At 44.3% G+C, this 20,360-nt stretch overlaps 1 protein-coding gene across 2 annotated transcripts in view; it reads right to left on the bottom strand.

Annotated features, from left to right (window-relative positions):
• Positions 1-10,099: 10,099 nt before the first annotated feature.
• AUTS2 (activator of transcription and developmental regulator AUTS2) overlaps positions 10,100-20,360 on the bottom strand; it is a 782,988-nt gene continuing 772,727 nt past the window's right edge. For both annotated transcript variants that reach the window (XM_038157971.1, XM_038157972.1), the window contains exons 17-19: positions 19,365-19,448; positions 18,282-18,504; positions 10,100-13,155 (exon numbers count right to left, since the gene is read on the bottom strand). In XM_038157971.1, coding sequence (XP_038013899.1) covers positions 11,916-13,155; positions 18,282-18,504; positions 19,365-19,448 — 1,547 coding nt within the window. In that variant the 3' untranslated portion in view covers positions 10,100-11,915. The remainder of the gene's footprint in view (positions 13,156-18,281; positions 18,505-19,364; positions 19,449-20,360) is intronic.

Below are 20,360 nucleotides of genomic sequence, written 5' to 3'. Positions count from 1 at the left end.
TTGGCTGTTCCATAACTAGGCCACCTTTCCATGCATTACAGAACACGGCAAAGCTGACTCAGACCCAAAACAAAGCAAATCTGAACAACGCAGTAGCTCCACAGGGACAGCTGAGGTCACCATGGCACAACATGCAGCTGCTGCTTTGGGGTGAGGCACCTCCTGCTGGGGTAGGCAGCAATTCCCCTTCACTCCCACTTCAGCAGCTTTGTGAGCTCCTAAGCACAGCACCAAACCCTTCCAGCCACATATGATGTGCTACTTGTGCTGGAGGACAACCCTCCAGGCACACAGGGCTCTCTGAAGAGCTGGATCTCTCTGATGGCCTTTAGGCTTGGCCCAAACCAGGGCTGAGTGCCACACACACACATTCCATGTGCCACGCCGGGTCCTGAGGTGTTTGCCACCGAAGCACACAAGGCAGAATTCAAGCTGATGAAAATTTTCCAGGAAAACATTGGAAAAAGGCAATGAATCAAAACGAAAATGCTTCCTGGAATATACTCTCTCCCAACAACAGGGGCCAGTTCCCCATAGACTCTCAGGCTGCAGGGATTTCACAACATCACAGGCAGAGCAGACACATAAATCACCTGAAGGGCTTTTGGTTTAACTCTGCAGCACCAGCCTTAGGAAAGTTGTGTCTACTGAAGCTGGCAGAACTTTCAAATTCAAGGTCTGTGCACCCTTCAGGGAAAACATGAGAAGGGAGCCTTTGGTCATAATTCAAAGGAAAATACTCTCAGTAGAAACCGCTCTGGGATCCTCTGGACTGATAGATGTCAGCATTTTGGGAACCTAAAAGTCTGGTTACTGCAAAGACCCAGTTCTTGACTTAGCAGTCCAGAGAGGCTTGGCTTGCTCTGGAATACGCTCAGGAAAACTGGGATCCACAGAGAGCTTGAACTCTGCTTCCTGAAGCTGGTATGGTCCCAGCTCTGTTTGCCCTGCTGGCAAACAGCCTCGGGCTGTGGCTGTGATGGGGCATTAGGAACTATTACCTCACTGTGGGCAAACATTTCAAAATTACATTTCCTGTTTAGTCTTTAAAAGTTATCAGGAGAATATCATTCTCCACCCAGAAGAGTGATGTTTACTGTTTTCACAGATCTACAGGATGGAGATACAGTGGGTAATACACACGAGGAAATGTGAGTAATTAGGCTCATTTTGGTACTGGAAAGACTATGTAAATCTGAGGGTCTCTCACTGACCTGCAAAGGCAAATTAGAGCACCACAACCCCAAAATGGTGCCCTTGGCAGACAGCCTGTTCAGCTTTACTGAATCAATCAAAATGGATGATTTTACCCTAACTTTTCCCAAAACATATCTAATAAACTTTTTCATACCTGTGAAAAATTCAGAACTCCTGGGATTTCTCTGATGTTCAGCAGTGAGAACATTTACAATTACCTTCAACAGGTTTTCAGCTACCTACAGGCAAAAAAGATTCACACATATCACCAGCCTCTGTCTTTGCAACACTTGCAGGTTCAAAAATTCACATTAAAAACTTTTTTATTTTACAACTGAGTTCCTATTAATTTCCTTTTTAGATCTTCTGTTTATCTCCAACTTAGACCATCCTGTGTCCCTTCCTCCAAAGCATAAACATCCCCACACAAAATCTTTCCCCGGCCTAAAGTTATGGCACTGTTTTTTCATACATCAGATACTATACAGGTGCTAGCTCATCCAAAAGCATCTTTTGGATGGCTTTTCTTTGCCAATAGAAAAGCCATCCAAAGAATCCACCTGAACTTCCTGAAGACAGCCACATGCCAAAAAGACAAGATAATAGCAAACCAATCTTCCTCTATAGAGCCAAAACTCCAATCTAGTATTCTAGATAAAAGAAAACCCTACAATTTTCAGCTTCATCATCACATTTTGTCTTTGTCCCCACCAATACATATTTGTGAGGGCCTTTTGCTATCTTTATGAGTTAAGTGTGAAGTTTCCCTGATGGGATACATTTAAAATGAAAATCAAAAGCATGAATCACCAAGTGTAGTGTTGCAGAGCTGTCTTCTTTTTTTGTTGGATTCTCAGGTTTGGCAAAGTGCTGAGCTCACACACCAGAATGTCGCAGGCATTTGTGTGCAAGGTATATTGGAAGGGAAAGTCAAGGGCGTTCCTCGTTTAGCCCCTCAGTGACAGGGAAATTCAGTCCTGTACATTTGGGGAGAAGGTTGTCAAAGGGACACGCACAAAAACAAAGCCCAGTTTGATCCCACAGTAGTCCAGATGTCAGAATTTTGTAGAAACTCATGTAAATGATCAATTAGACAGGGATCCACCTACTCTATGCGAGATTTACTAGAAATAGACTGTTCTCTGTTTCATCAAGTAGTCATGGGACTATTCAGAGCAAAGTTTGCTAAGCCAAAGCTGCAGAGGCAGGGAACAAGTTGACAGAGTTTAGAATTAGCAGTGATATAGAGCTCTTGCATTCATTACAGGATAATTCTTAAAATCCAGTGCCCACTTTGATTGTAATCCCTCCAAATTCAAGATAAAACGAAGTAATCTCCAGAACAGACTTACTACATTGCTAATGAGCATTAGAAATTTGTAACTGGGGGAAAAAAAGAAACAACCAAAAAGACTGTGATGAAACCTCTCATAAAGAATTTCTAATAATAGATGTTAAAAGTTCTTTACAAGAGACAAAGGGGGGGAGAGTCTTTTCAAAAGAAAAAAACAAAGTCACAGATTCTCAATATTCCTCTTAAGACATAACAGATATCAAACCTGAAGCCTCTGGTCCTTTGCTTTGAAATCAAATTTTAAAACATGCAACCATCTGAATAAACACACTACAGAACAATACAGGATTTGCCTGCTCACAACTGGAGTGAGAACAAATTTTATGTCTAATTCCACACAGTCTGGCTGTATCCCTGTGATCCCAGAGCTCACGAGTCCCACTGTCTCAGTAAATGTACACAACGATGGGGCACACACAATTTCCTGTTCAAAAATGCTGGAGGTCCTGGTTCTTCCACCCCAGGTGGAGTATGCAGCCCACCCTGGGTCAAAAATGAGTGACCACTGCCTGTCCCTGCTGTCCTGCTGTCCATCCAGCCCCACAGGCTGCTTCAGCCACTGAGTCCATGTCACAGAATTACAGGATGCATCAAGTTGGAAGGGGCTCATCAGGATCATCCAGTCCAGCCCCTACAGTAAAGAGTCAAAAACCAGTTACCTCCAGGCTTCAAGTATAATTATTTTGGTTACAAACAGCTAGGCTTTAATATGCACTCAGAATCTGCTGAGTTGGAAGGGACCCACAGGGATCAGAGTCCAACTCCTGCCCTGAACAGCACCATCCCCAAGAGTCACTCCAGGGCTATTGTCCAAATGTTAGGATGGTGTTTAGAAAAAAACCCCACTTTTTCAACTCAACCCTAACAAAACACAACTTACCTGAAGAAATGAACAACCAAATTTGATATTTCCCTTATACCCCAGCATGTTGCTTTCTTTTGAAATTAAAAGCGTGGAATTACACAAGTTATTGGGAAAGAGGCGACCAGGTGATTGTTGGTGACAAAAATTTCAAAAGAGGGAGAGGATTTGTAGGGGGTTTCCTTCCCCTCCCCAAACAAGTTTTTTTTCCTTTCTTTAATTCTTACTTTTAACCAGATTCATGTGGACGTGCAGCCCACGATAGCGACCTTTGCTGGTTGTTGTGCTGCTCCTTCCGAGGGCTGAGGGCAGCGGGGACCGAAGCCCGGGGCCATCGTTCAGAGGCGCTGGCAGAGAAAGGACCGCGCTGGATGACTCATTTCATGGCGAGGAAATGAACACATGTAAACCCCAGCCTGTCGCACCTGCTCCTTTTCCCACTTCATTTTTCCATCACCTCAGGCGACACATGAACTTACAGGCGATGCGGTTTTTTCCAGCCTGCACTTCAACTCGATGTTTCTCAAGATGCCTCTATCAAAATGAATCCGAGCCTGACTGCCACTCGAGCACCGCGCAGCTTTGACACAGGAAGCGGGAGATGCCGAGACCTGTGGAGAGCTCGAGGCACGGCAGAAGGGCTCCTGGCAGGCAGGATCCGCCCGAGGGCTAAACCCGCCCGAACGGCCCCAAACGCCGCTTTCCCAGCCCGCCATCTCCCTCTAGCGCCGCGGCGAGCGGCCGCGCCGCCATCTTGGGCGGGCTTTCCCTCTCCCACACTGCCCTCTGCAGCTCCATCGCGGGCCGAGCCTGCGGGGCCCGACGAGAATAAGCTCAAAATAATGTAATATAATATAGTATAAAGAGTTTTTACATAATGTAGTATAAAGAGTCTTTACTTATATTAGCAGGGGACCATTCAGGACGGACTGCTCAGGGCAGACCCACGTTGTTCCCCAGTACACCAACAGCAGCAGCAGGGTTTCTCGTGCGCATCTGACAAGAATCTCTCATTTTATTCCACAAAAATGCCAGATTCAAGCGGTATCAAATTGCACTAAAGATGCTCCACCAGTTCCTGCAAGCACATCAGCATCCGCCGTGTTTTGGTCCAGTGTGGGACAGGTGCCCCAGAGAGCAGGGCTCGCCCACACGGGCACCAACGCCTGCCTGCCCCGGCTGTATTTTGTTAAGGAGATTCTTCAAAGCCACAGATTAGTACATTGCTGTAGTAGTCAGTGATGTATTTACTGCTGCAAAGCTCCAGATGCTCTGTAAGCCACAATAATACAGTTAAGTGGAAAATGAGTCATTTAAAACCATAATGACTATCATAGCATGACTCTGCTGACAACAAGCCCCAGTGATAATGCTGTGAGGTGGATGAGATGTGTTCGCCAGGGCTGCCAGTCACAGGACCACAGAACCACAGAATCAGAGAATCACAGAACCACAGAACCACAGAATCAGAGAATCACAGAACCACAGAATCAGAGAATCACAGAACCACAGAACTGCAGAACCACAGAATCAGAGAATCACAGAATCACAGAATTTACTAGCTTGGAAAAGACCTTTGAGATCATCGACTCCAACCCATGGCCTGACACCACCTTGTCACCCAGATCATGGCACTAAGCGCCACATCCAGTCTTTTCTTAAACGCTTCCAGGGATGGTGACCCTACCACCTCTCTGGTCAGGCCATTCCAATGCCCAATCACTCGTTCTGTGGGGCTCTGCCTTGGGGGCAGGTGCTGCAACCAGGAGTCTCCCCAGTATCGGGGTGCTGAGGTGCCGCTGCCCTCTCTGGGGTGTTCAGGTGCGAGCCCCCATCTCCTCAGCACAGTGCTCCACCTCACTGCAGCTCAGATCATGGCAAATGCTGTTCTTACCCGCTGCTGTGCCTCCCAGGAGAGCAGTGCTGGTCCCCAGCTTCGGGCTGTGGGGAGACAGAGCTCAGTTCTCCTCCAAGCAGCCCTGAGTTCACAGCGCAGTGCCCTGGGACCAGCTGGGGACTGGCTCCTCTCGGACACCCAGCTGGGGCCCTGCAGACACAGCACTGTCCAGCACTTGCTGTGGGCAGTGTGGGGATGGGCGGTGTGAGGAGGGAGAGGAAGGCTCCACCAGCCCCCCTCCTCTGGCCAGACAGCAGCCGGAGTGATGTGGGCCATGCTCTGCTGCTCCTCGTTCCACGTGTCCCCCATCCCTCCGAGAGTCAGGAGAGCAGCACCAGGGAAGGGTTGGCTCTCCGTTCACATGGCAAGGGCAGTGAGGGTAGAAAAGGAAAAAACAGAGCCAAGCTTTCTGCTGGTATGATGCAGACAGCTCTGGTGATTTTCAAAAAAACATTTTAATCTATGTCCTTAGAAAACCTGGCATTAATTTCTTTTCCCATCTCCAAATGAAACAATTATCTTGCTTAGTCCTTGGCTACTCCTTTCAAAAGCCAGGTAATGGGAAAAACAGACAGATGCGCTGAGACTTTGAGGAGGTCATAGAATAGAATCATAAAATCTCCTGAGTTGGAAGGGACCCACAAGGATCATTGAGTCCAGCTCCTTGAGCTGACATACACGAACTCAGTCTGTGTCTACTATTCATAATAGAGAAGCATCTTTTATTCCCTTAACACAAGCACAATGTGCTTTGTTGCTGGTCTGTAGCACCATGCAATTTAAACCTAACTCTCCAAAATACAATTGCCTCTACCGAGCGGAATGCTCTGGGTACGGACCACTTCTAGTCCCTTGTATTAAATGTGACAAAGTAAGGTCACTCCTTAGTTAGCCTGAGCAGCGTCTGCCACAGCACCACTGGGATTTCTGTCGCTCAAGCAGGGAAACATGAAAGCTCCTCACAGAGCAGACTCTCATAAAAACAATTTACAGCTACATTCACCTCGCCCAGAACAGCAGAGCCGTCCCCTCTTCCAGCACAGCCTACACGTGTTTCAGGCTCTCTTTAACCACCCTCTTGCGGTACCACTGCAGAACAACATCTTTTTCTAACAGGCTAAAACAAATCCACTTCTGCTTCACTGTTCTAGGATTAATGGAGACAAAACGTTCCTTTTGGCTGGCAATAACTGGGCATTTTTTGATACCTCCCCATCTTTTTTTTTAATCAAATTAACTCCAAACACACCATGGTAACCCCAAATACACTGAGGCCCCAATACAGGGACTACTGAAAATCCTTAGAAGTTTATATTTGCAATTTTAGTTGTCTATACAAGAAAAAGTTTAAAAATCCCTAGCTTTTGATGCTAATGGAATTTTTGCTGCATAAAACAAACTCCCACAATGACACATTCAACAGAAACTATTAAAGGGCTTTGAAGATGCAAAGCAAAAGACACATTTAATAAACATATTTTGTATTTGATAGGTGACATCTTTATGCAATGAACTGATTCAATTTTTGCTTAATTATCTTGTCTTGAAACAAAGACGATTGTACTGGGGATGGATGGCTCAGTTCCTAGGGCTAAATTCGAGTTTTTCAGTAGAGAAAGATAAATTCAACAAAGAAAAATGCTGCACTCAGAGTGAGTTTCAGTACTGAGCAATAAGATGATCAAACAAACGACAAAACAGCAAATCTGCCCTTAGTAACCAGAATGACCACAGCCCTTATCAGCTTGGGTCAATACATGAACTACTTATCAACAAATAGGTAAAACCCCTTCCTTCACAGATAAGTTTAGCAGTCTGAGATGCCACAATTTGTTAATATGGAGGGTTAAAAGTACTTTCTAAAACTGAAGGAGGAACTCAGAAATTCCTCATCTCCTGCCACCCTTGAGTCTGCAATTTGCCTGATTCAGGCTTTTCTCTGTTCTCCAGTGTCTCAGGCAGTAACCCAATTGCCCTGGGTGACTCCTGAGATCACTCAAGCAGAAGGTGCCTGGTATTACACTGGTGACTCCATGTTTGGGGCTCCCAGCAGCACTTTTCCTGTTTATAAAATGGGGATAATGCTGTACTGAAGCCTGTATTACCAGAACCAGCAGAGAAAACATCAGATGGCAGCAAAACAGATCTGCGAGATTGTAGGGTGGCACCAGGATTTTATACTCTGCTCCTTGCTGGATTGAGCTTCTTGCCTGGTGTTGTACCTGACAGCACACAGGCATTTTGGTGTCCATAAATACCTGTTGCTGTATGCAGCCGCAAAGTGCACAAATGAGGAGGGGGATCTATTTTATGACCAGGAAATATCTTTGTGCTAACCTGCAAGATACCAGTGGAAAAAGAAAGGGGTGTGACCCCAATAGATGCCAGCTGGGAACTTCTACATTGGCCACAGGCACAAACAATCCAAGCCCCTCCAGCTGGAGACAGGGCAAGGCAGAACAGTCAGTCCTCACCTGCAGCTCTGGTTCTCCTTGGCTAGCAAAAGTGTGGAGTTTTTTATACAGGTTTCCTGGCTAATTCACTTAAGCCTTCAGTTTTAGTATGACTAAAAGAATTTTTGCAGTATAGCTGCACTGGACAATGCTCAGTTGCCCCAGTCAAGGGCACCAATCATGGTGCAGTCAAAGTAAGAGACAGACTGTGTCCCAAAGAGCTTCATGTAAGGAATGGCCAGGATTGGGTTTTTACATGTGCAAGAAGGATCTGATGGGACCAGGACATCAGCAGGGCAGCCCCACCACTCGTCTGCATGCAATTCCCAACCAGCTGAGTTAAAGGCCAGCCTCCATCCAGCGTTCAGGCAGAGTCACACTCCAAAGGCAATTCTGACCATTTAACTGGAATCGTGATCCAAATCACCTTCTGAAGACAAGCACTGCCGCTCCAAAGCTGGCAGGCGGAGTCCAAAGAAGGAAGTTGGTTTATCCAGGTGGGACTTAACCAAGCCACTGTGGCAATAACAAACCCTGTGTAACTGGAGTCCTTGGTCTCCGAACCACGGCTCACTCTTCTTCCTTGCCAGAAACCAAGCAGCCAGCCAAGGAGCTCCTCTGTAAGTGCAGCACCACTGCTCTGTGACTTTGGTCCCTGTCCAGAGACTTTCAGCAGAGTCACCTGCACGTGTGAAGCCATAATTAGAGTTCAAATCTGCAAGAACCGTGCTAAACATTTCCTCAACGAGGCACAGCCACAGCAAATGAAAATACTTGCAGTAAAATCCTCCCCAACCTCCATCTGCCTATCTTCCAGTCCAGCAAGGACTAGTTTTCATGAGCTCCTACAGACAAAGTTGAAAAGGAACAATATGACTTTTGTAAAAAAATCTGCAGTGTTTATTGCTGCCTCTGGTAAGATTTAGCTGTCCTAGGCCATGAAAGAGGACAGGACTGGCAAAGAGGGGAGCAGTAAGGTATGAAAAGCAGAAAACCAGGCTGGAGCTAAGTCTTAGTAACAAAAACCAAAGATCAAAATATAGGAAGTTAAAAAAGAAGGGATCAAGCATGGCATAAAATGAACAACGTATTGGGAAACAAATGTTGGGACTGTTTTTAAAGACTCCCTTCCTAAACATTGTATCTGGCATCTCAGCTAGTGATAGGAAGCTGCTATGTGGAAAATTAGTTGGAATTTGGGAAGGTGGGACTTGAAAACCTAAAGCAAAGTCCTGGTTGCTGTAAGCACACTGAGGGTTTTCTATGATCAAAATCTCACACAACTTACAGAATGAATACCCTTGCGACTCATTTCATTCCCACAGGTGGTATCTGGCATGGTCTTTAAATGAAATTAATTTCTTAAACACAAGTGAATTCAAAAATAGAAGATTTAAGACAAATGTCCTGAATGGAAAACCCTTCAAAAAAGATCAAATTGTAGATACCTGCAAGCTAACATCCTTACATCTAACTTCTGAAAAGCAGTGAATGCACCTGAAGAAGTTTAAAAGCATTAAAAATCTTGTTTCATCTCTTACTACACCTTTCAGGCATACTCCTCTGAGCATCACCAGTACAAGAAGACTTGACACGTGGATCTTCAAAGGTGTGGAGCACTTAAATTGAATTCAAAGGGACTGAAATGCCTGGATGCTTTCTGGGCTCTGGGAGCAAGGGCTCATTGGCTTAATTGGGAATCAAGGACCATCAACAAGAGTTTGCTCAGCACCTGGGAGGCCAAGGATCAGAGTCTGGACAATCAAGACCACGTTTCTTCCCTCCTGAAGACACTGCCAGAGCTGTCAGGCTCCTCTATAAGGATGAGATGAGCCTGGAAGATGATGCTCTCAATCAGACCCTGCCTCGGGGGGGCCTCTCTTGCTGGCTCCAGCAGTTACATCCTTCTGTGGCCATCCAGTTCTGCCTTCCTTCAGTAACGCAGGTTGTTAATGATGTGCATCCAGCAGACCAAGATTATTGACTAATTAAAATCTAATCCAAGTAGAGGGTTACTATATTTTAAAGAATCTGGACAAGCCAAGGATCTGGTCTCCTTTTTGTTTCTTTTTCCCTGATAGCTCTAAGGATTTCAATAAGATGGCTGAGGAAAGCTTGCCATTTCCTTTACAATTTTAACAGCTACTCCTTCTGAACAAAACCCCACTGTTGGGAAAAAGGACTTCCTCCCCATAGCAATGATGGGGTACTGCACACAAAGAAGCACCTAGCAGTTTAGTTCACATTTTTTAATAACATGGCACAATTTACATTACACAAGTCTTCGCTGAGGAAACATGCTGAAGATTGAGAGCCGCTTCACTTTTCTGTTCACATAGGATCTAGAAAGGACTTTATTACATACAGGATAAACAGCAAAAAGGTTTGTATATAACAATCTCTTTACAATACTGAAAGCTACCACTACGGTTCCAGTGTACATATTCCTCAGGGTTGGGACTTTACTTTTTTGTATTTTTCCTTCTGTTTGTAAAAAAAAAAAAAAAAAAAAAAAAAAAAAAAAAAAAAAGAAACACTGCACAACATCTGGAGTTCACAAAAATCTGAAGCTCACAACTAAACCTTCAGTTGACTACTAAAATAGATCTCTGATCATTAGAAACAACTGTTTGTAGTTAACTTTTTTCTTTTTTTTTCTTTTTTTTGCCAAAACAGGGTAACAACTTCAGATAGCACTTTAATACACTAGAAGACCAATGGAACTAATTTTATTTCATACATATATTTTACAGTCCAGTAGACAAGATATTGAATTCTCTCTGATAAAGTCATATTCTCTCCAAATATTTAGACAAGAAACTTAACACATTATAAAAAAGTGTGTTATGAAAAGACAGATTTCAGAAGATTGATGCATATTTTTAAAAAGGACCATGTTCTTCAGGTTATTTCATGTCTTCTATGATTAGGGAACAACAAGGCTGACCTGTTAACTATTCACAGACTTTATTACCAACTGAAATACAATAAATTCCATTATGAAATCTGCAATGGAGTTCATTAATTAAACTACTGATCTACAGTGAAAACATATCCATCATTTAGAAAAGTATTCACTTTCTTGTAGGATTTGTTTCAATGTAGTTAAAAATCACTTAACACAAAAGAAGTGTGTACAGATAAAAATGACACACTGGCAATAAAACCAGACATGAATGGCTATAAGCAGATGTTCTCCCCAAAATAAATTTGACATGTTAAGTGACAAAAGTTCTGGAAAATCTCCAGCATTCTATTATTACCATTTAACCCAGATTAATATGACTGAAACCCAATCTGCCATGACTCCGTGTCAGTGATCACAGAGCACTCACCCTGACACCATCCAAGGGACACACGAGCTACAGTGACCTCAGCAGCCTGATGCAAGGGTTCACACAGAAAACTACACCTCTGAAGGGCTGTTTCTTCATCAAAACAAGAGAAGTAGGCTTCCATTAGAAATGGGCTTGTTCAGGGAAAATATGACTTTAATTATGTTGTGTGTTGAAAAGGCTCCTTTGAGTTATAAAGGCTTTTGTGAAAAGCCTTAAAATTCATTGCATAGTTGAAGGGGTTTAGCTGTCTATAACAATATAAGTAACACAGCATAAGCAGACTGTGTTGATCAATATTAAGTTTGCAAATAGCACAGTTTAAGAAGTATTAATGTATTATGTTACTTAATTTTATCTATTTACATTTGTACAAAGTAAAGCTTTCATCTTACCCTTTTTGCATATATGAACCATTAATCCATGAAGCAATCTTTTTACATAAATATCTACAATTGACTTCACTTCTGGTTTGAAAGACCTTTGTAGGGTTGACATTGGTGGTGGCTTGTTTTTAGTCAAATCGCTCAGACTGATGTCTTGTTCTTCAGTTCAAATTTTGAAATTTTTAAACTAGAAATAAAATAGAGTAGGAGACACGAGGAACATATGGAACATTGGTTAAAAGATCTGGAAAATTTCAACATATAATATACAAAAAAAATCATTTCAAAATCTTTGCACTCAGGTCTATACATATTGTACAGTGGGTCACATCCCCAGTCTGTATCAATGACTAGTAAGAAGGTCTTTATATTATGTTCATTTACAAGGTTTTTGTCCCTCTTGCTCTGATTTTCATTGAGTCTCACTCTGCTTATCGAGCTTCGATGTCCTTGAGGGTGTGAGAGGGAGGCCTCTCTCTCATCTCTGTGGACAGAGGAGTAGTCCTTCTGGGAGAGCCGGGCCGAGGGCCCAGCGTGGAGATAAGAGGCGGAGGGGCACTGAGAGCTGCTGTGGGGGGAGTTTTATTGAGGAGGCCGTTCTGGTGTCCCGTGGGGGGACTGACGCGGGGGTAGTGCATGCTGGGCAGTCCTGGCGTGAGGAGGCCGGGGTGGGGCAGGTGCCCGTCCAGGGCGGCGGGGTGCACCGAGTGCAGGCGCGCGTGCTCGTAGTCCTCGCGGAGCATGTGCAGCCGCTCCCGCTCGTCCAGGTGGCTGCCCCTCTCGTGCTCCCGGCGCGGGTCCACGGACAGAGGGTGGTGGTGGTGGTGGTGGTGGTTGTAGTCGTGAGGTTCCCGATCCCTGAATGACCTGTCTGCTTCATACAACCTTGGCGTAGAGAGGCGATGGAGGGGGTCATTTCTTAGCAAAAAGTCTCTGCCCAGGGGGTCTCTCCGATGAATATCCAGCTCTCTGTAGGGATCTCTCAAGGGATCTCTCATTGGATCCCAGTGGAAAGAAGGATAAGGGAAACGTTCTCCACCAGGAATTGGGCTAATTCCCATAAAAGGGGTCATCATGCGAGTCCTGTCCAGGCCACTGATGCTGTTCATGTGATGTATACCAGTCACACCTACAGTCATGGGCATAGACACCAAAGGACTTGGATGGACACTGGATGTGGATATTGGTGGTGGCTGATCAGATGACCTATGAGTCTGAGGTCCCTCAGGCTGAACATCGTGGTCTTCCTTTCGCTCTTCCTTCACCTTGACTTCGTTGCTTTTCTTCGGGTTGTCGTACGCCGGCTCGTTCTTCCTGTCGGCCTCGCGGTTGGAAGTGCTGTTGGGCCTGGTGCTCTCCACAACGGGGGGCCTGGCATAGGGGGAAGGAACCCTGGGCATTTGCTTAGACTCTTCCACCACTCGGCTTTCATGGCTCAGGCCTTCTTTCTCTGAAACGTAGCTCTCCTTCACCTTGTGCTCTTCAACATTGATTTCCTTCCGAGATTCGGAGTGATCCCTCTCTCGTTCTTTGGGTTTCTCTTTTTCTCGAACCTCAGGATTCAGATGGCTCCTGATCTGCTCACTTGAGCTGCGGTTATGTCCGAGGGAGTTTACTGGATGGATAGGTGCTGGCGAAGGATGGCTGGAGTGTCTTTTCTCAATGCTCTCCCTACAAGAAAGAGAAGTGTGAAATGAAGGTATGAGAAGCTCTGCAAAGAAAACAAAGCATCAGAGTGCCTGGCTTTCTACTTGTGGCTTTGCAGAGAGCTGGTGACGTGCACCACTAAAGGCGCTGTGCCTTTGGCACACCCAAAACTCCAGAAGAACATCCCATCTCTAAACTTGGCCTACTCTGTTATCTCATTGCAGCAGCTGCAGATCTCCAAAGCTGCTCTGAGAGGAATCTGACTGAGACCTCAAACACTGAACTCCACAGAAGGCTCCCATAGGAATCTAGCTCTAGGACATGTATTTCAACGACTTTAAATGTTTGCAAAGAAGAGAGAGAAAAGTAAAAACATACTCATTTCATCCAAGAAGTGAGGCAATTAAATATAAATTACATGGTTAATAGTATTCTACCTACTTCTTCTATTAAGAATACATTGGGAAAATAGATTACTATTTTTCAAATGGCTTTTAAAAACATTTCCAGACCTATGTACACTACTAATTTTTCTCCTCTATTCTTTTCAAATGTCTGTCTTTTCAATTTATTTTTCACAATTCCATTTACTTCAAACTGAGGGAAAATCCTTTCAAGTACCACCAGTACGGATGGTGCCAACCCAGCCCTCTGATAGGAAGGCACTTCCCTGAGTGTGCAGTGACTCTCAGTGCAAGTTTAACGGAGCTGCCCATCACACAGATTTTGTGCCGACCTCCTCAGCAGAGGTAAGTCTGCTCTGTCTGTCCATCCTTCAGATTGGCTCTGAAAACATCATACCGAGAGTCAGCTGCTCCTCAGATGACCGACCCTTCCCATTTCTAGGTTAAAACAAGCTGAGCAGGACAGGGCCAATGCTACAAAGTCAGAAAATACTGTGAATTCATCCCATCTTTCAAACCTAGTATTGGTGTACAAAAGATTGGGGAATTATTGTCTGGCAGTGAACAAAAATCTAAATATGGAAATGGGTTCCATACCAATTGTTTTCAGGAAGCAGTGTTGACCAGGAGTTGTTATGGGCAATGCTAAGTGAAAAAGCTCTCCCATTTAAAAGTAATCAAATTCACAAGGAAAATCTGATCCCTCAGTTCCAATGATTTTAACCTCTTAGTAATTTCAATTGACCTCTGAGTTGGAATCTCTCCATAAGGACAGCTCACATATTCAGTGCTGGATATGTGCTGTTTGCTGAGCATGGAAATTCTGTTCCACGTGGGATGAGGGACAATGTGCTGTTAAAGGCAACAATTATTTATGGCCAGAAACTAAAACCCAGGCAGTTCCAACTCAACATAAGAACTTCTTTCCACTGAGGGTGGCAGACCACTGGAACAGGATGCCCAGGGAGGTCTCTCTGAAGACAAAACCCACCTACCACGGTCCTGTGTCACCCACTCTGGGGGGCCCTGCCTCAGCAGGGGGTTGGAGTGGATGATCTCCAGAGGTCCCTTCCAACCCCAGCTACTCTGGGATTCTGTGCAAAGGGTAAGCAGTGAGGCCTCCCCTCAGCTCCAGCTGACATGGTGTCTCTCTGGGTGCTGGTGTCACCTGAAGGCTGGGTGTCACCAGCAGGTGACACTCTGGGCAAGATCAGCAGTACTGGCTGCTGAAGGGCAGCTCAGAGGGTGACTCCAAGGTGAACACTTGCTCCTTCACCTGTACAATTCCTGCTACCTAGTTTTTTTGCTGAGCTGTGGAAGATTTGTACCTCTAGGTACTTTTGGACAGTGAAACTGCAGCAAATGCAGAAAAAATGCCTGGGAGATGGAAACTCATTCTAATGTCACCAGGTGCATCTTTTGCTGTGTCTAGACTGAACAGTTGAAGCTGTCATTTCATGGGCCATGTCTGAGAGACCTCCAAAGTCCAGAATATGACTCTTGGAAAACACTTGGAAGACACAGCATCTGATACCAGCCCTGCCTCACCTGCACTGTCCAGCACTTCACTGCTTGGGATCAGGTGCTGCCTCCATTCAATGGGACCTGAAAAGTCTGAAAATCACATCCTGGCTCTAATTTCCTTCCACTTGCTTTCCACCAGGAGTTGAGGCATTTAACAGCTTCAATATTTGGACACAGGGAGACCAAGTCAAGGCCCTCCAGTGAAGGATTCTCAACATGAGGGTCCAATTCTTTTACTTTGCTGGGAAAACACTGGCTTGTGGGCTCTGCAATACCTAATCTTTTATTTATTTTGCACATGGGACTAGTTCAGAGGGTACCCTTATTTGTTTTATTTCCTTAGGAAAGCTCATTCAGTCTTTTTGTTGATATTTAATCAATTTTCTATATAATTGATGTACTTTAAATGACATATAAAATTTGGAAAAAATAGCAGCTGTTTTCTGTAATTAAGGAGAAATATATGTGCAACCAAAATGACAAATTCCTTTTCCAATGTCATTGTATTCAATGACAGTGTTATGGTAACATCTCAAGAGGCTCCTGATTATCCAGCTCATTTAAGTGAGCTGCACATAGTCTGGTGGACAGAGAAGGAATAACTTCTTAATCCTCACATTTGTCAAGAGCTCCTTAGGTTGATAATATGAGAACAGCTCTAAGCCACTGCTTCCACAAAGAAGAAACTTAAAATCACATTATCCAATGAACTTATTACCAAGTAAGAGAAGTTCTGAGGCTGTGTGCTACATTGAAAAATACTGAATTTGTTATGCTGAGGTGTGTGCCTCATTTATTTTGATTGAAAGATCAACAGATTCTTGGTTGGTTTGGTTTAATGCTCTAGGATTGCAGATCCTTAAATGCCATTATGATTATACTGGATGTGTTCAGTGACATCTTTTAAACAAAATACCACTGGGAAGGAACAAATCCTGCTTTTCACATTTGGTATTTTTACTTTTCTTTTTTTTTTTCCCCTAATGTTGGGCTGGAATAAGAGAGTCTTTAAAAAATCCCCCCCAAAACTGCAATGAATCACAGAGTCCCAGAATACCCTGAGCTAGAAGGGACACGCAATGTTCCAGGAGCCATCGGGGCTCTGCAGTGTCACTCCCAGCCAGGAGTGACACTGAAAAGGGTCACTGCTGCAGTTCTGTACTCTCTGGGCTGTCTGAGGGATTCACCTCTCTCAGTCTGCCTGGGAGGGGCTGCGGTGCACAGGCCATGCAGCTGATTCAAGAGGAGCCACCAGGGATCTCCACCCCATCCAACACCAACCTTAGGTGGGGAGCACCAACCTCAGAGGGACCTTTCCACTGCAGGAGGAGTTGAGGTTAATGCTTTTGGCTACCTGGGCCATTCCTGCATTGGTAAGGTTAGACCCTTGATGACCAGATGATTTTGAGATGAAATCAAACTTCTGGGTGTGATTCCCATCTCTTCCCACGTGGGCAAATTAATTTCAAATAGATAACAAAGGTTGGGACCTCAACTAGAAAGCTCTGTGCTCACCCCACTGGGTGCCACTGAATGGTAAGGAGGAGGTAAGAGAGGCTCTCAACTCCTCAGACATTCTCTCCACAGGGAGCACAGCTCTGGGAAGGGATTCTCAGCCTCTCCTCACACAGCCCACAGTGTGAACATGCCGCAAAGTGCCACGTCCCAGCCCACAGAGCTGGGCACAGCAGCGCTGCAGGGGTGAACCCAGGACTGCACTCACTGCAAGCTGGAACTGTGCACAAGTATGAGGGATGGATGATGCTTACTGCTAAGCTCTCAAATTATTGAAAAGAAATAAGTTCTGAGCTATGATATGGAGTTCAGGCAATGCCAAAGCAGCTTGCAATGAATGTTCTCAGTAAGGGATTTTCTTCAGCAGAACACTTCATGAGAAAACAACAAAGCAGCAACCAAAATAATCACATAATTCTACAGACTACCCAGATCGTAGTAACGATGCTTTGCCATTCAAGCCAGTAAAGTTACTCACATGCTTAAGCCTTTTGCAGGACAGAAAACCCAATTTTTAACAGCAGTTTCTTTTGAAGCATTAACATCAGACATGAAAATAATGAAGCTATGCTACCAAACAGAAAATATTCCAAATGGAAAATGTAGGTGAAAAGATCTGTAGTTCGCCTTTCTTTTAGAATAACGTAGAAAATCTCTTACATGTAGTTTTAGAATATCTAATGTGTTAGCATAACTTCTTTTAGAAAAGGCTACTAATGCGTATCTTTGGGTTAGTGACAGAGAAGTCAGAAAAGCACATCTCCTAAATATTCTTTTAGATTAAAATATTAGAAACAAATAGCCATTATGTAGTAAAGTAATGTGCAAACTTAACAGGAAAGCCATCAAGCCACAAGTGAAAAAGCTGAAATCAGCCTCTCTACAGTTTTCAAGGAAGGCATGACACTTGCTGAATGGCAAACTCTTAAAAATTTGGTAATTCAATGTAAGAGGAATTTTTACTGCGTTAACTGAATAATGGGAACAGTCCTGACAAAAAAATAAATATGACCAGGTTTTACTTTCCATTAACCCTTCCCAGCCTGGACATGTGAGCATGCAAGTCCATGTAAAACACTGAACAGAAATTGTGTTGGAAGGTGTGTTAACAGCAGTGCAAGTGTAGGGGCTTCTTTGAGGGGAAAGAAGGTGCTTTTCATGAACTGCATGCTCTGAAGCTTGCTATGGTTTTGGCACATGACATTCCTGGTGCATTTTTAGTCTTCTCATCTCACACCTCTGGTCAGGCTGTTTTTTGAGGAGGGAGAAAGTGTTTTGCAGACAAGGTCCGATTTACAAAGTTATTTAAGTATTTGAAGGTGCAGATAAGCATCTGATAGACTTCAGGATCCTTTCTTCCATGCTGTCAGGCACTATCTCCATGTTAACCCTTCAAGAGAGCTACGACAATGTGACCCACAAGGCAAGAGTGGGTGGGTCTGATTCTATTCCCACTTGACACTGCCTGAACTGGGCTCCAGTAAAGCTCCTTCAGGTGAAGTGTGCAGTGCAAGTGGGAAGAGAAACCTTGCAGAGGAGAACACCTGAGCTGCAAACCTGCCTCTTCCGTGGTGCCACCCTGGGGACAGCTGCAGGTGTGCCTCTGGTGAAGCTCTGGGTTCACAACGTGCCAGGCTGGGGAGGGTTAAAAGCGGAACGGAGCCCCAAGCTTTGAACTAGACAATTCTTGGAAGTGTTCTTTCGTACCTTTCTTTGTCATCTTTACTAACAGATGAGTCTCGTTTATCTACATCTCTATCTCTGTCATGAGCTGCAGCAGATGAACTGCGCTCCAGCTCTCCTGGCTTCAGCCAGGGCGGAGGGGTCGGGAACGAAGGAGGAGTTCGGTGCAGTCGGTTCCAGGGCTCGTGAGGGTTGCTAAAGCTCTGCATACTGGGGCCATCCTTGTGGCCGAACATTGAGTTGGGTGCTGAAATGGTGAAGTGGAAAACAAAAAGGTTTAAGAAAAAGGTATGCTCTAGTGAAGGTACTTACCAAAACAACTTTTACAGCACTCAGAGTTAAAATGAATACATATTATTGGGAGCTGGAAAAGGAAAGGAAATTAACAGAGATTCATTAGAGGGTCTCATTCCTAAAAATGGGCAGGCATCTGACAGCTCTTTTAATTGGAAAGGGAAATGCTGTGGATAAAATTGACAAGGGATGAAGGAGTAAGATAAAAGTGACAACGATCCTTATTCCAAATGTTTTGGAGACATCCGGAAATGACTGTTAAAGGGACTATAAATAATGGAGCTTGTTGCATTTGATCCTGAACCAAAATAAAATAATATGTGACCAAAATCATGCCAGATTTGAAGTATGAAGAAAGAGAGTGACTTTTAAAAGGATGATTTTCTGTGACTGGCTAAATTTAGAGAAATGTTGATGAACCTGGACTAGTAAATGCAGGTTAGTGATCTTTTCCAGGCACATGGCCTGAACTACTGGTGAGAAAGATTAAAAAAAAAAAGTCTCCATCCACAGCTCCCTAGCTGCACACATTATTTAGTTCTGAACATGCAACAAAACCATGGGAAATTTCACAAACACTCAAAGGCTCTATTTTTTTTTTTTAATGAACAATGTAATGGTAACATTTAGCACTAGGTTGAACCCGAACTATTAAATAATTAACAAAAACCAATTTACTGTCAACTAGAAAAGGTTGCTTTCCAAATTCCCATCTTTTAGTGATGTAACCAACCAGTACAAAAGAGAGCCAAGAGTCCCCTGAGTGGCCCTGGTGAGCTGCAGAGCAGGGAGGGCCATGGCCCAGGTACTCACTGACTGTGGGGTTCCCGAGCCCCCCGAAGGCGTTGCTGCCCACGGCGGTGAGGCCGCTGAACGACGCCGGCCGGTTGAAGGGCTCTGCAAACCAACACAAACAGCTGAAACCCCTGAGGCTGCCAGCTCCCATCCAGCACCGCTGTGGCACCCCCCTGCACCCCAGCTGTGCCCAGCAGTGCTGGAACAGCGTCCCCCACACACAGCAGGGTTCTGAGGGGCTGGGACACAAACCACTGGCTTTGTTCCTAGCCATACTCATGGCATCATCTACTAAAAAAATCCCTCTTAAAGAAAATCAAGATGTTAAAATGGACATGATACTTCATTTGAAACCTGCAAACATCTCTGGTTTTACTTCCTTTTATTTCCTTCCTCAGGAAATGTCCCTTGCTAGTCAGACTATCATTAACTCTGGCAACTGTGTTCCAAACACCTTCAGGCTATGTCTCCTAAACCAGAGCCAGGGTATAAATAAAATGTCCTGTTCACTGATATGTCATGCTGGCCTGAGATTTCTGTGATTCCCTTGGTGTTTGTGTTTATTGCTCATACTACACAAAAAACTAGTATGGACTGAAAAATGCTGGAACAATTTCTTTAGTTAATGCATACAGGCAACAGGAAAATCATATAAAGCAAATTCTCACTTTATTTTGGAGCAGTCTAATGCAGTAAATTTTGATGAAGTCACTTCTGATAAATATCAGCATGGAGAAAAAGAAGCCCAAAGCCAGCATTTTCCATAGGCAGCAAAGTGCAGAATGATAAACCTGCATTGTCTGTTTGCTGTATTAGTTTGGTGACCCTCCCAAATCCTTCCTCATGCAAAGAAAGATGCCAATTTAAAGTCTTAGTCTTGGATGCTCCCATAAGGAGCAAATCACCTTATTAGAAAAGCAGTAAGCTAGAAAAGAAATAACATCTGGTAACTTGGGTGGTTCTGGTTTTAAATGGGTATTCATCAATTTTCACTAACTGACACATGAAGCCAGA

The sequence above is a fragment of the Motacilla alba genome, chromosome 19 (genome assembly GCF_015832195.1).
Source record: "Motacilla alba alba isolate MOTALB_02 chromosome 19, Motacilla_alba_V1.0_pri, whole genome shotgun sequence".
NCBI classification, from domain to species: Eukaryota; Metazoa; Chordata; class Aves; order Passeriformes; family Motacillidae; genus Motacilla; species Motacilla alba.
Note: the sequence above shows the minus strand (reverse complement) of the source record. Positions and strands in the feature narration are given on the sequence as shown.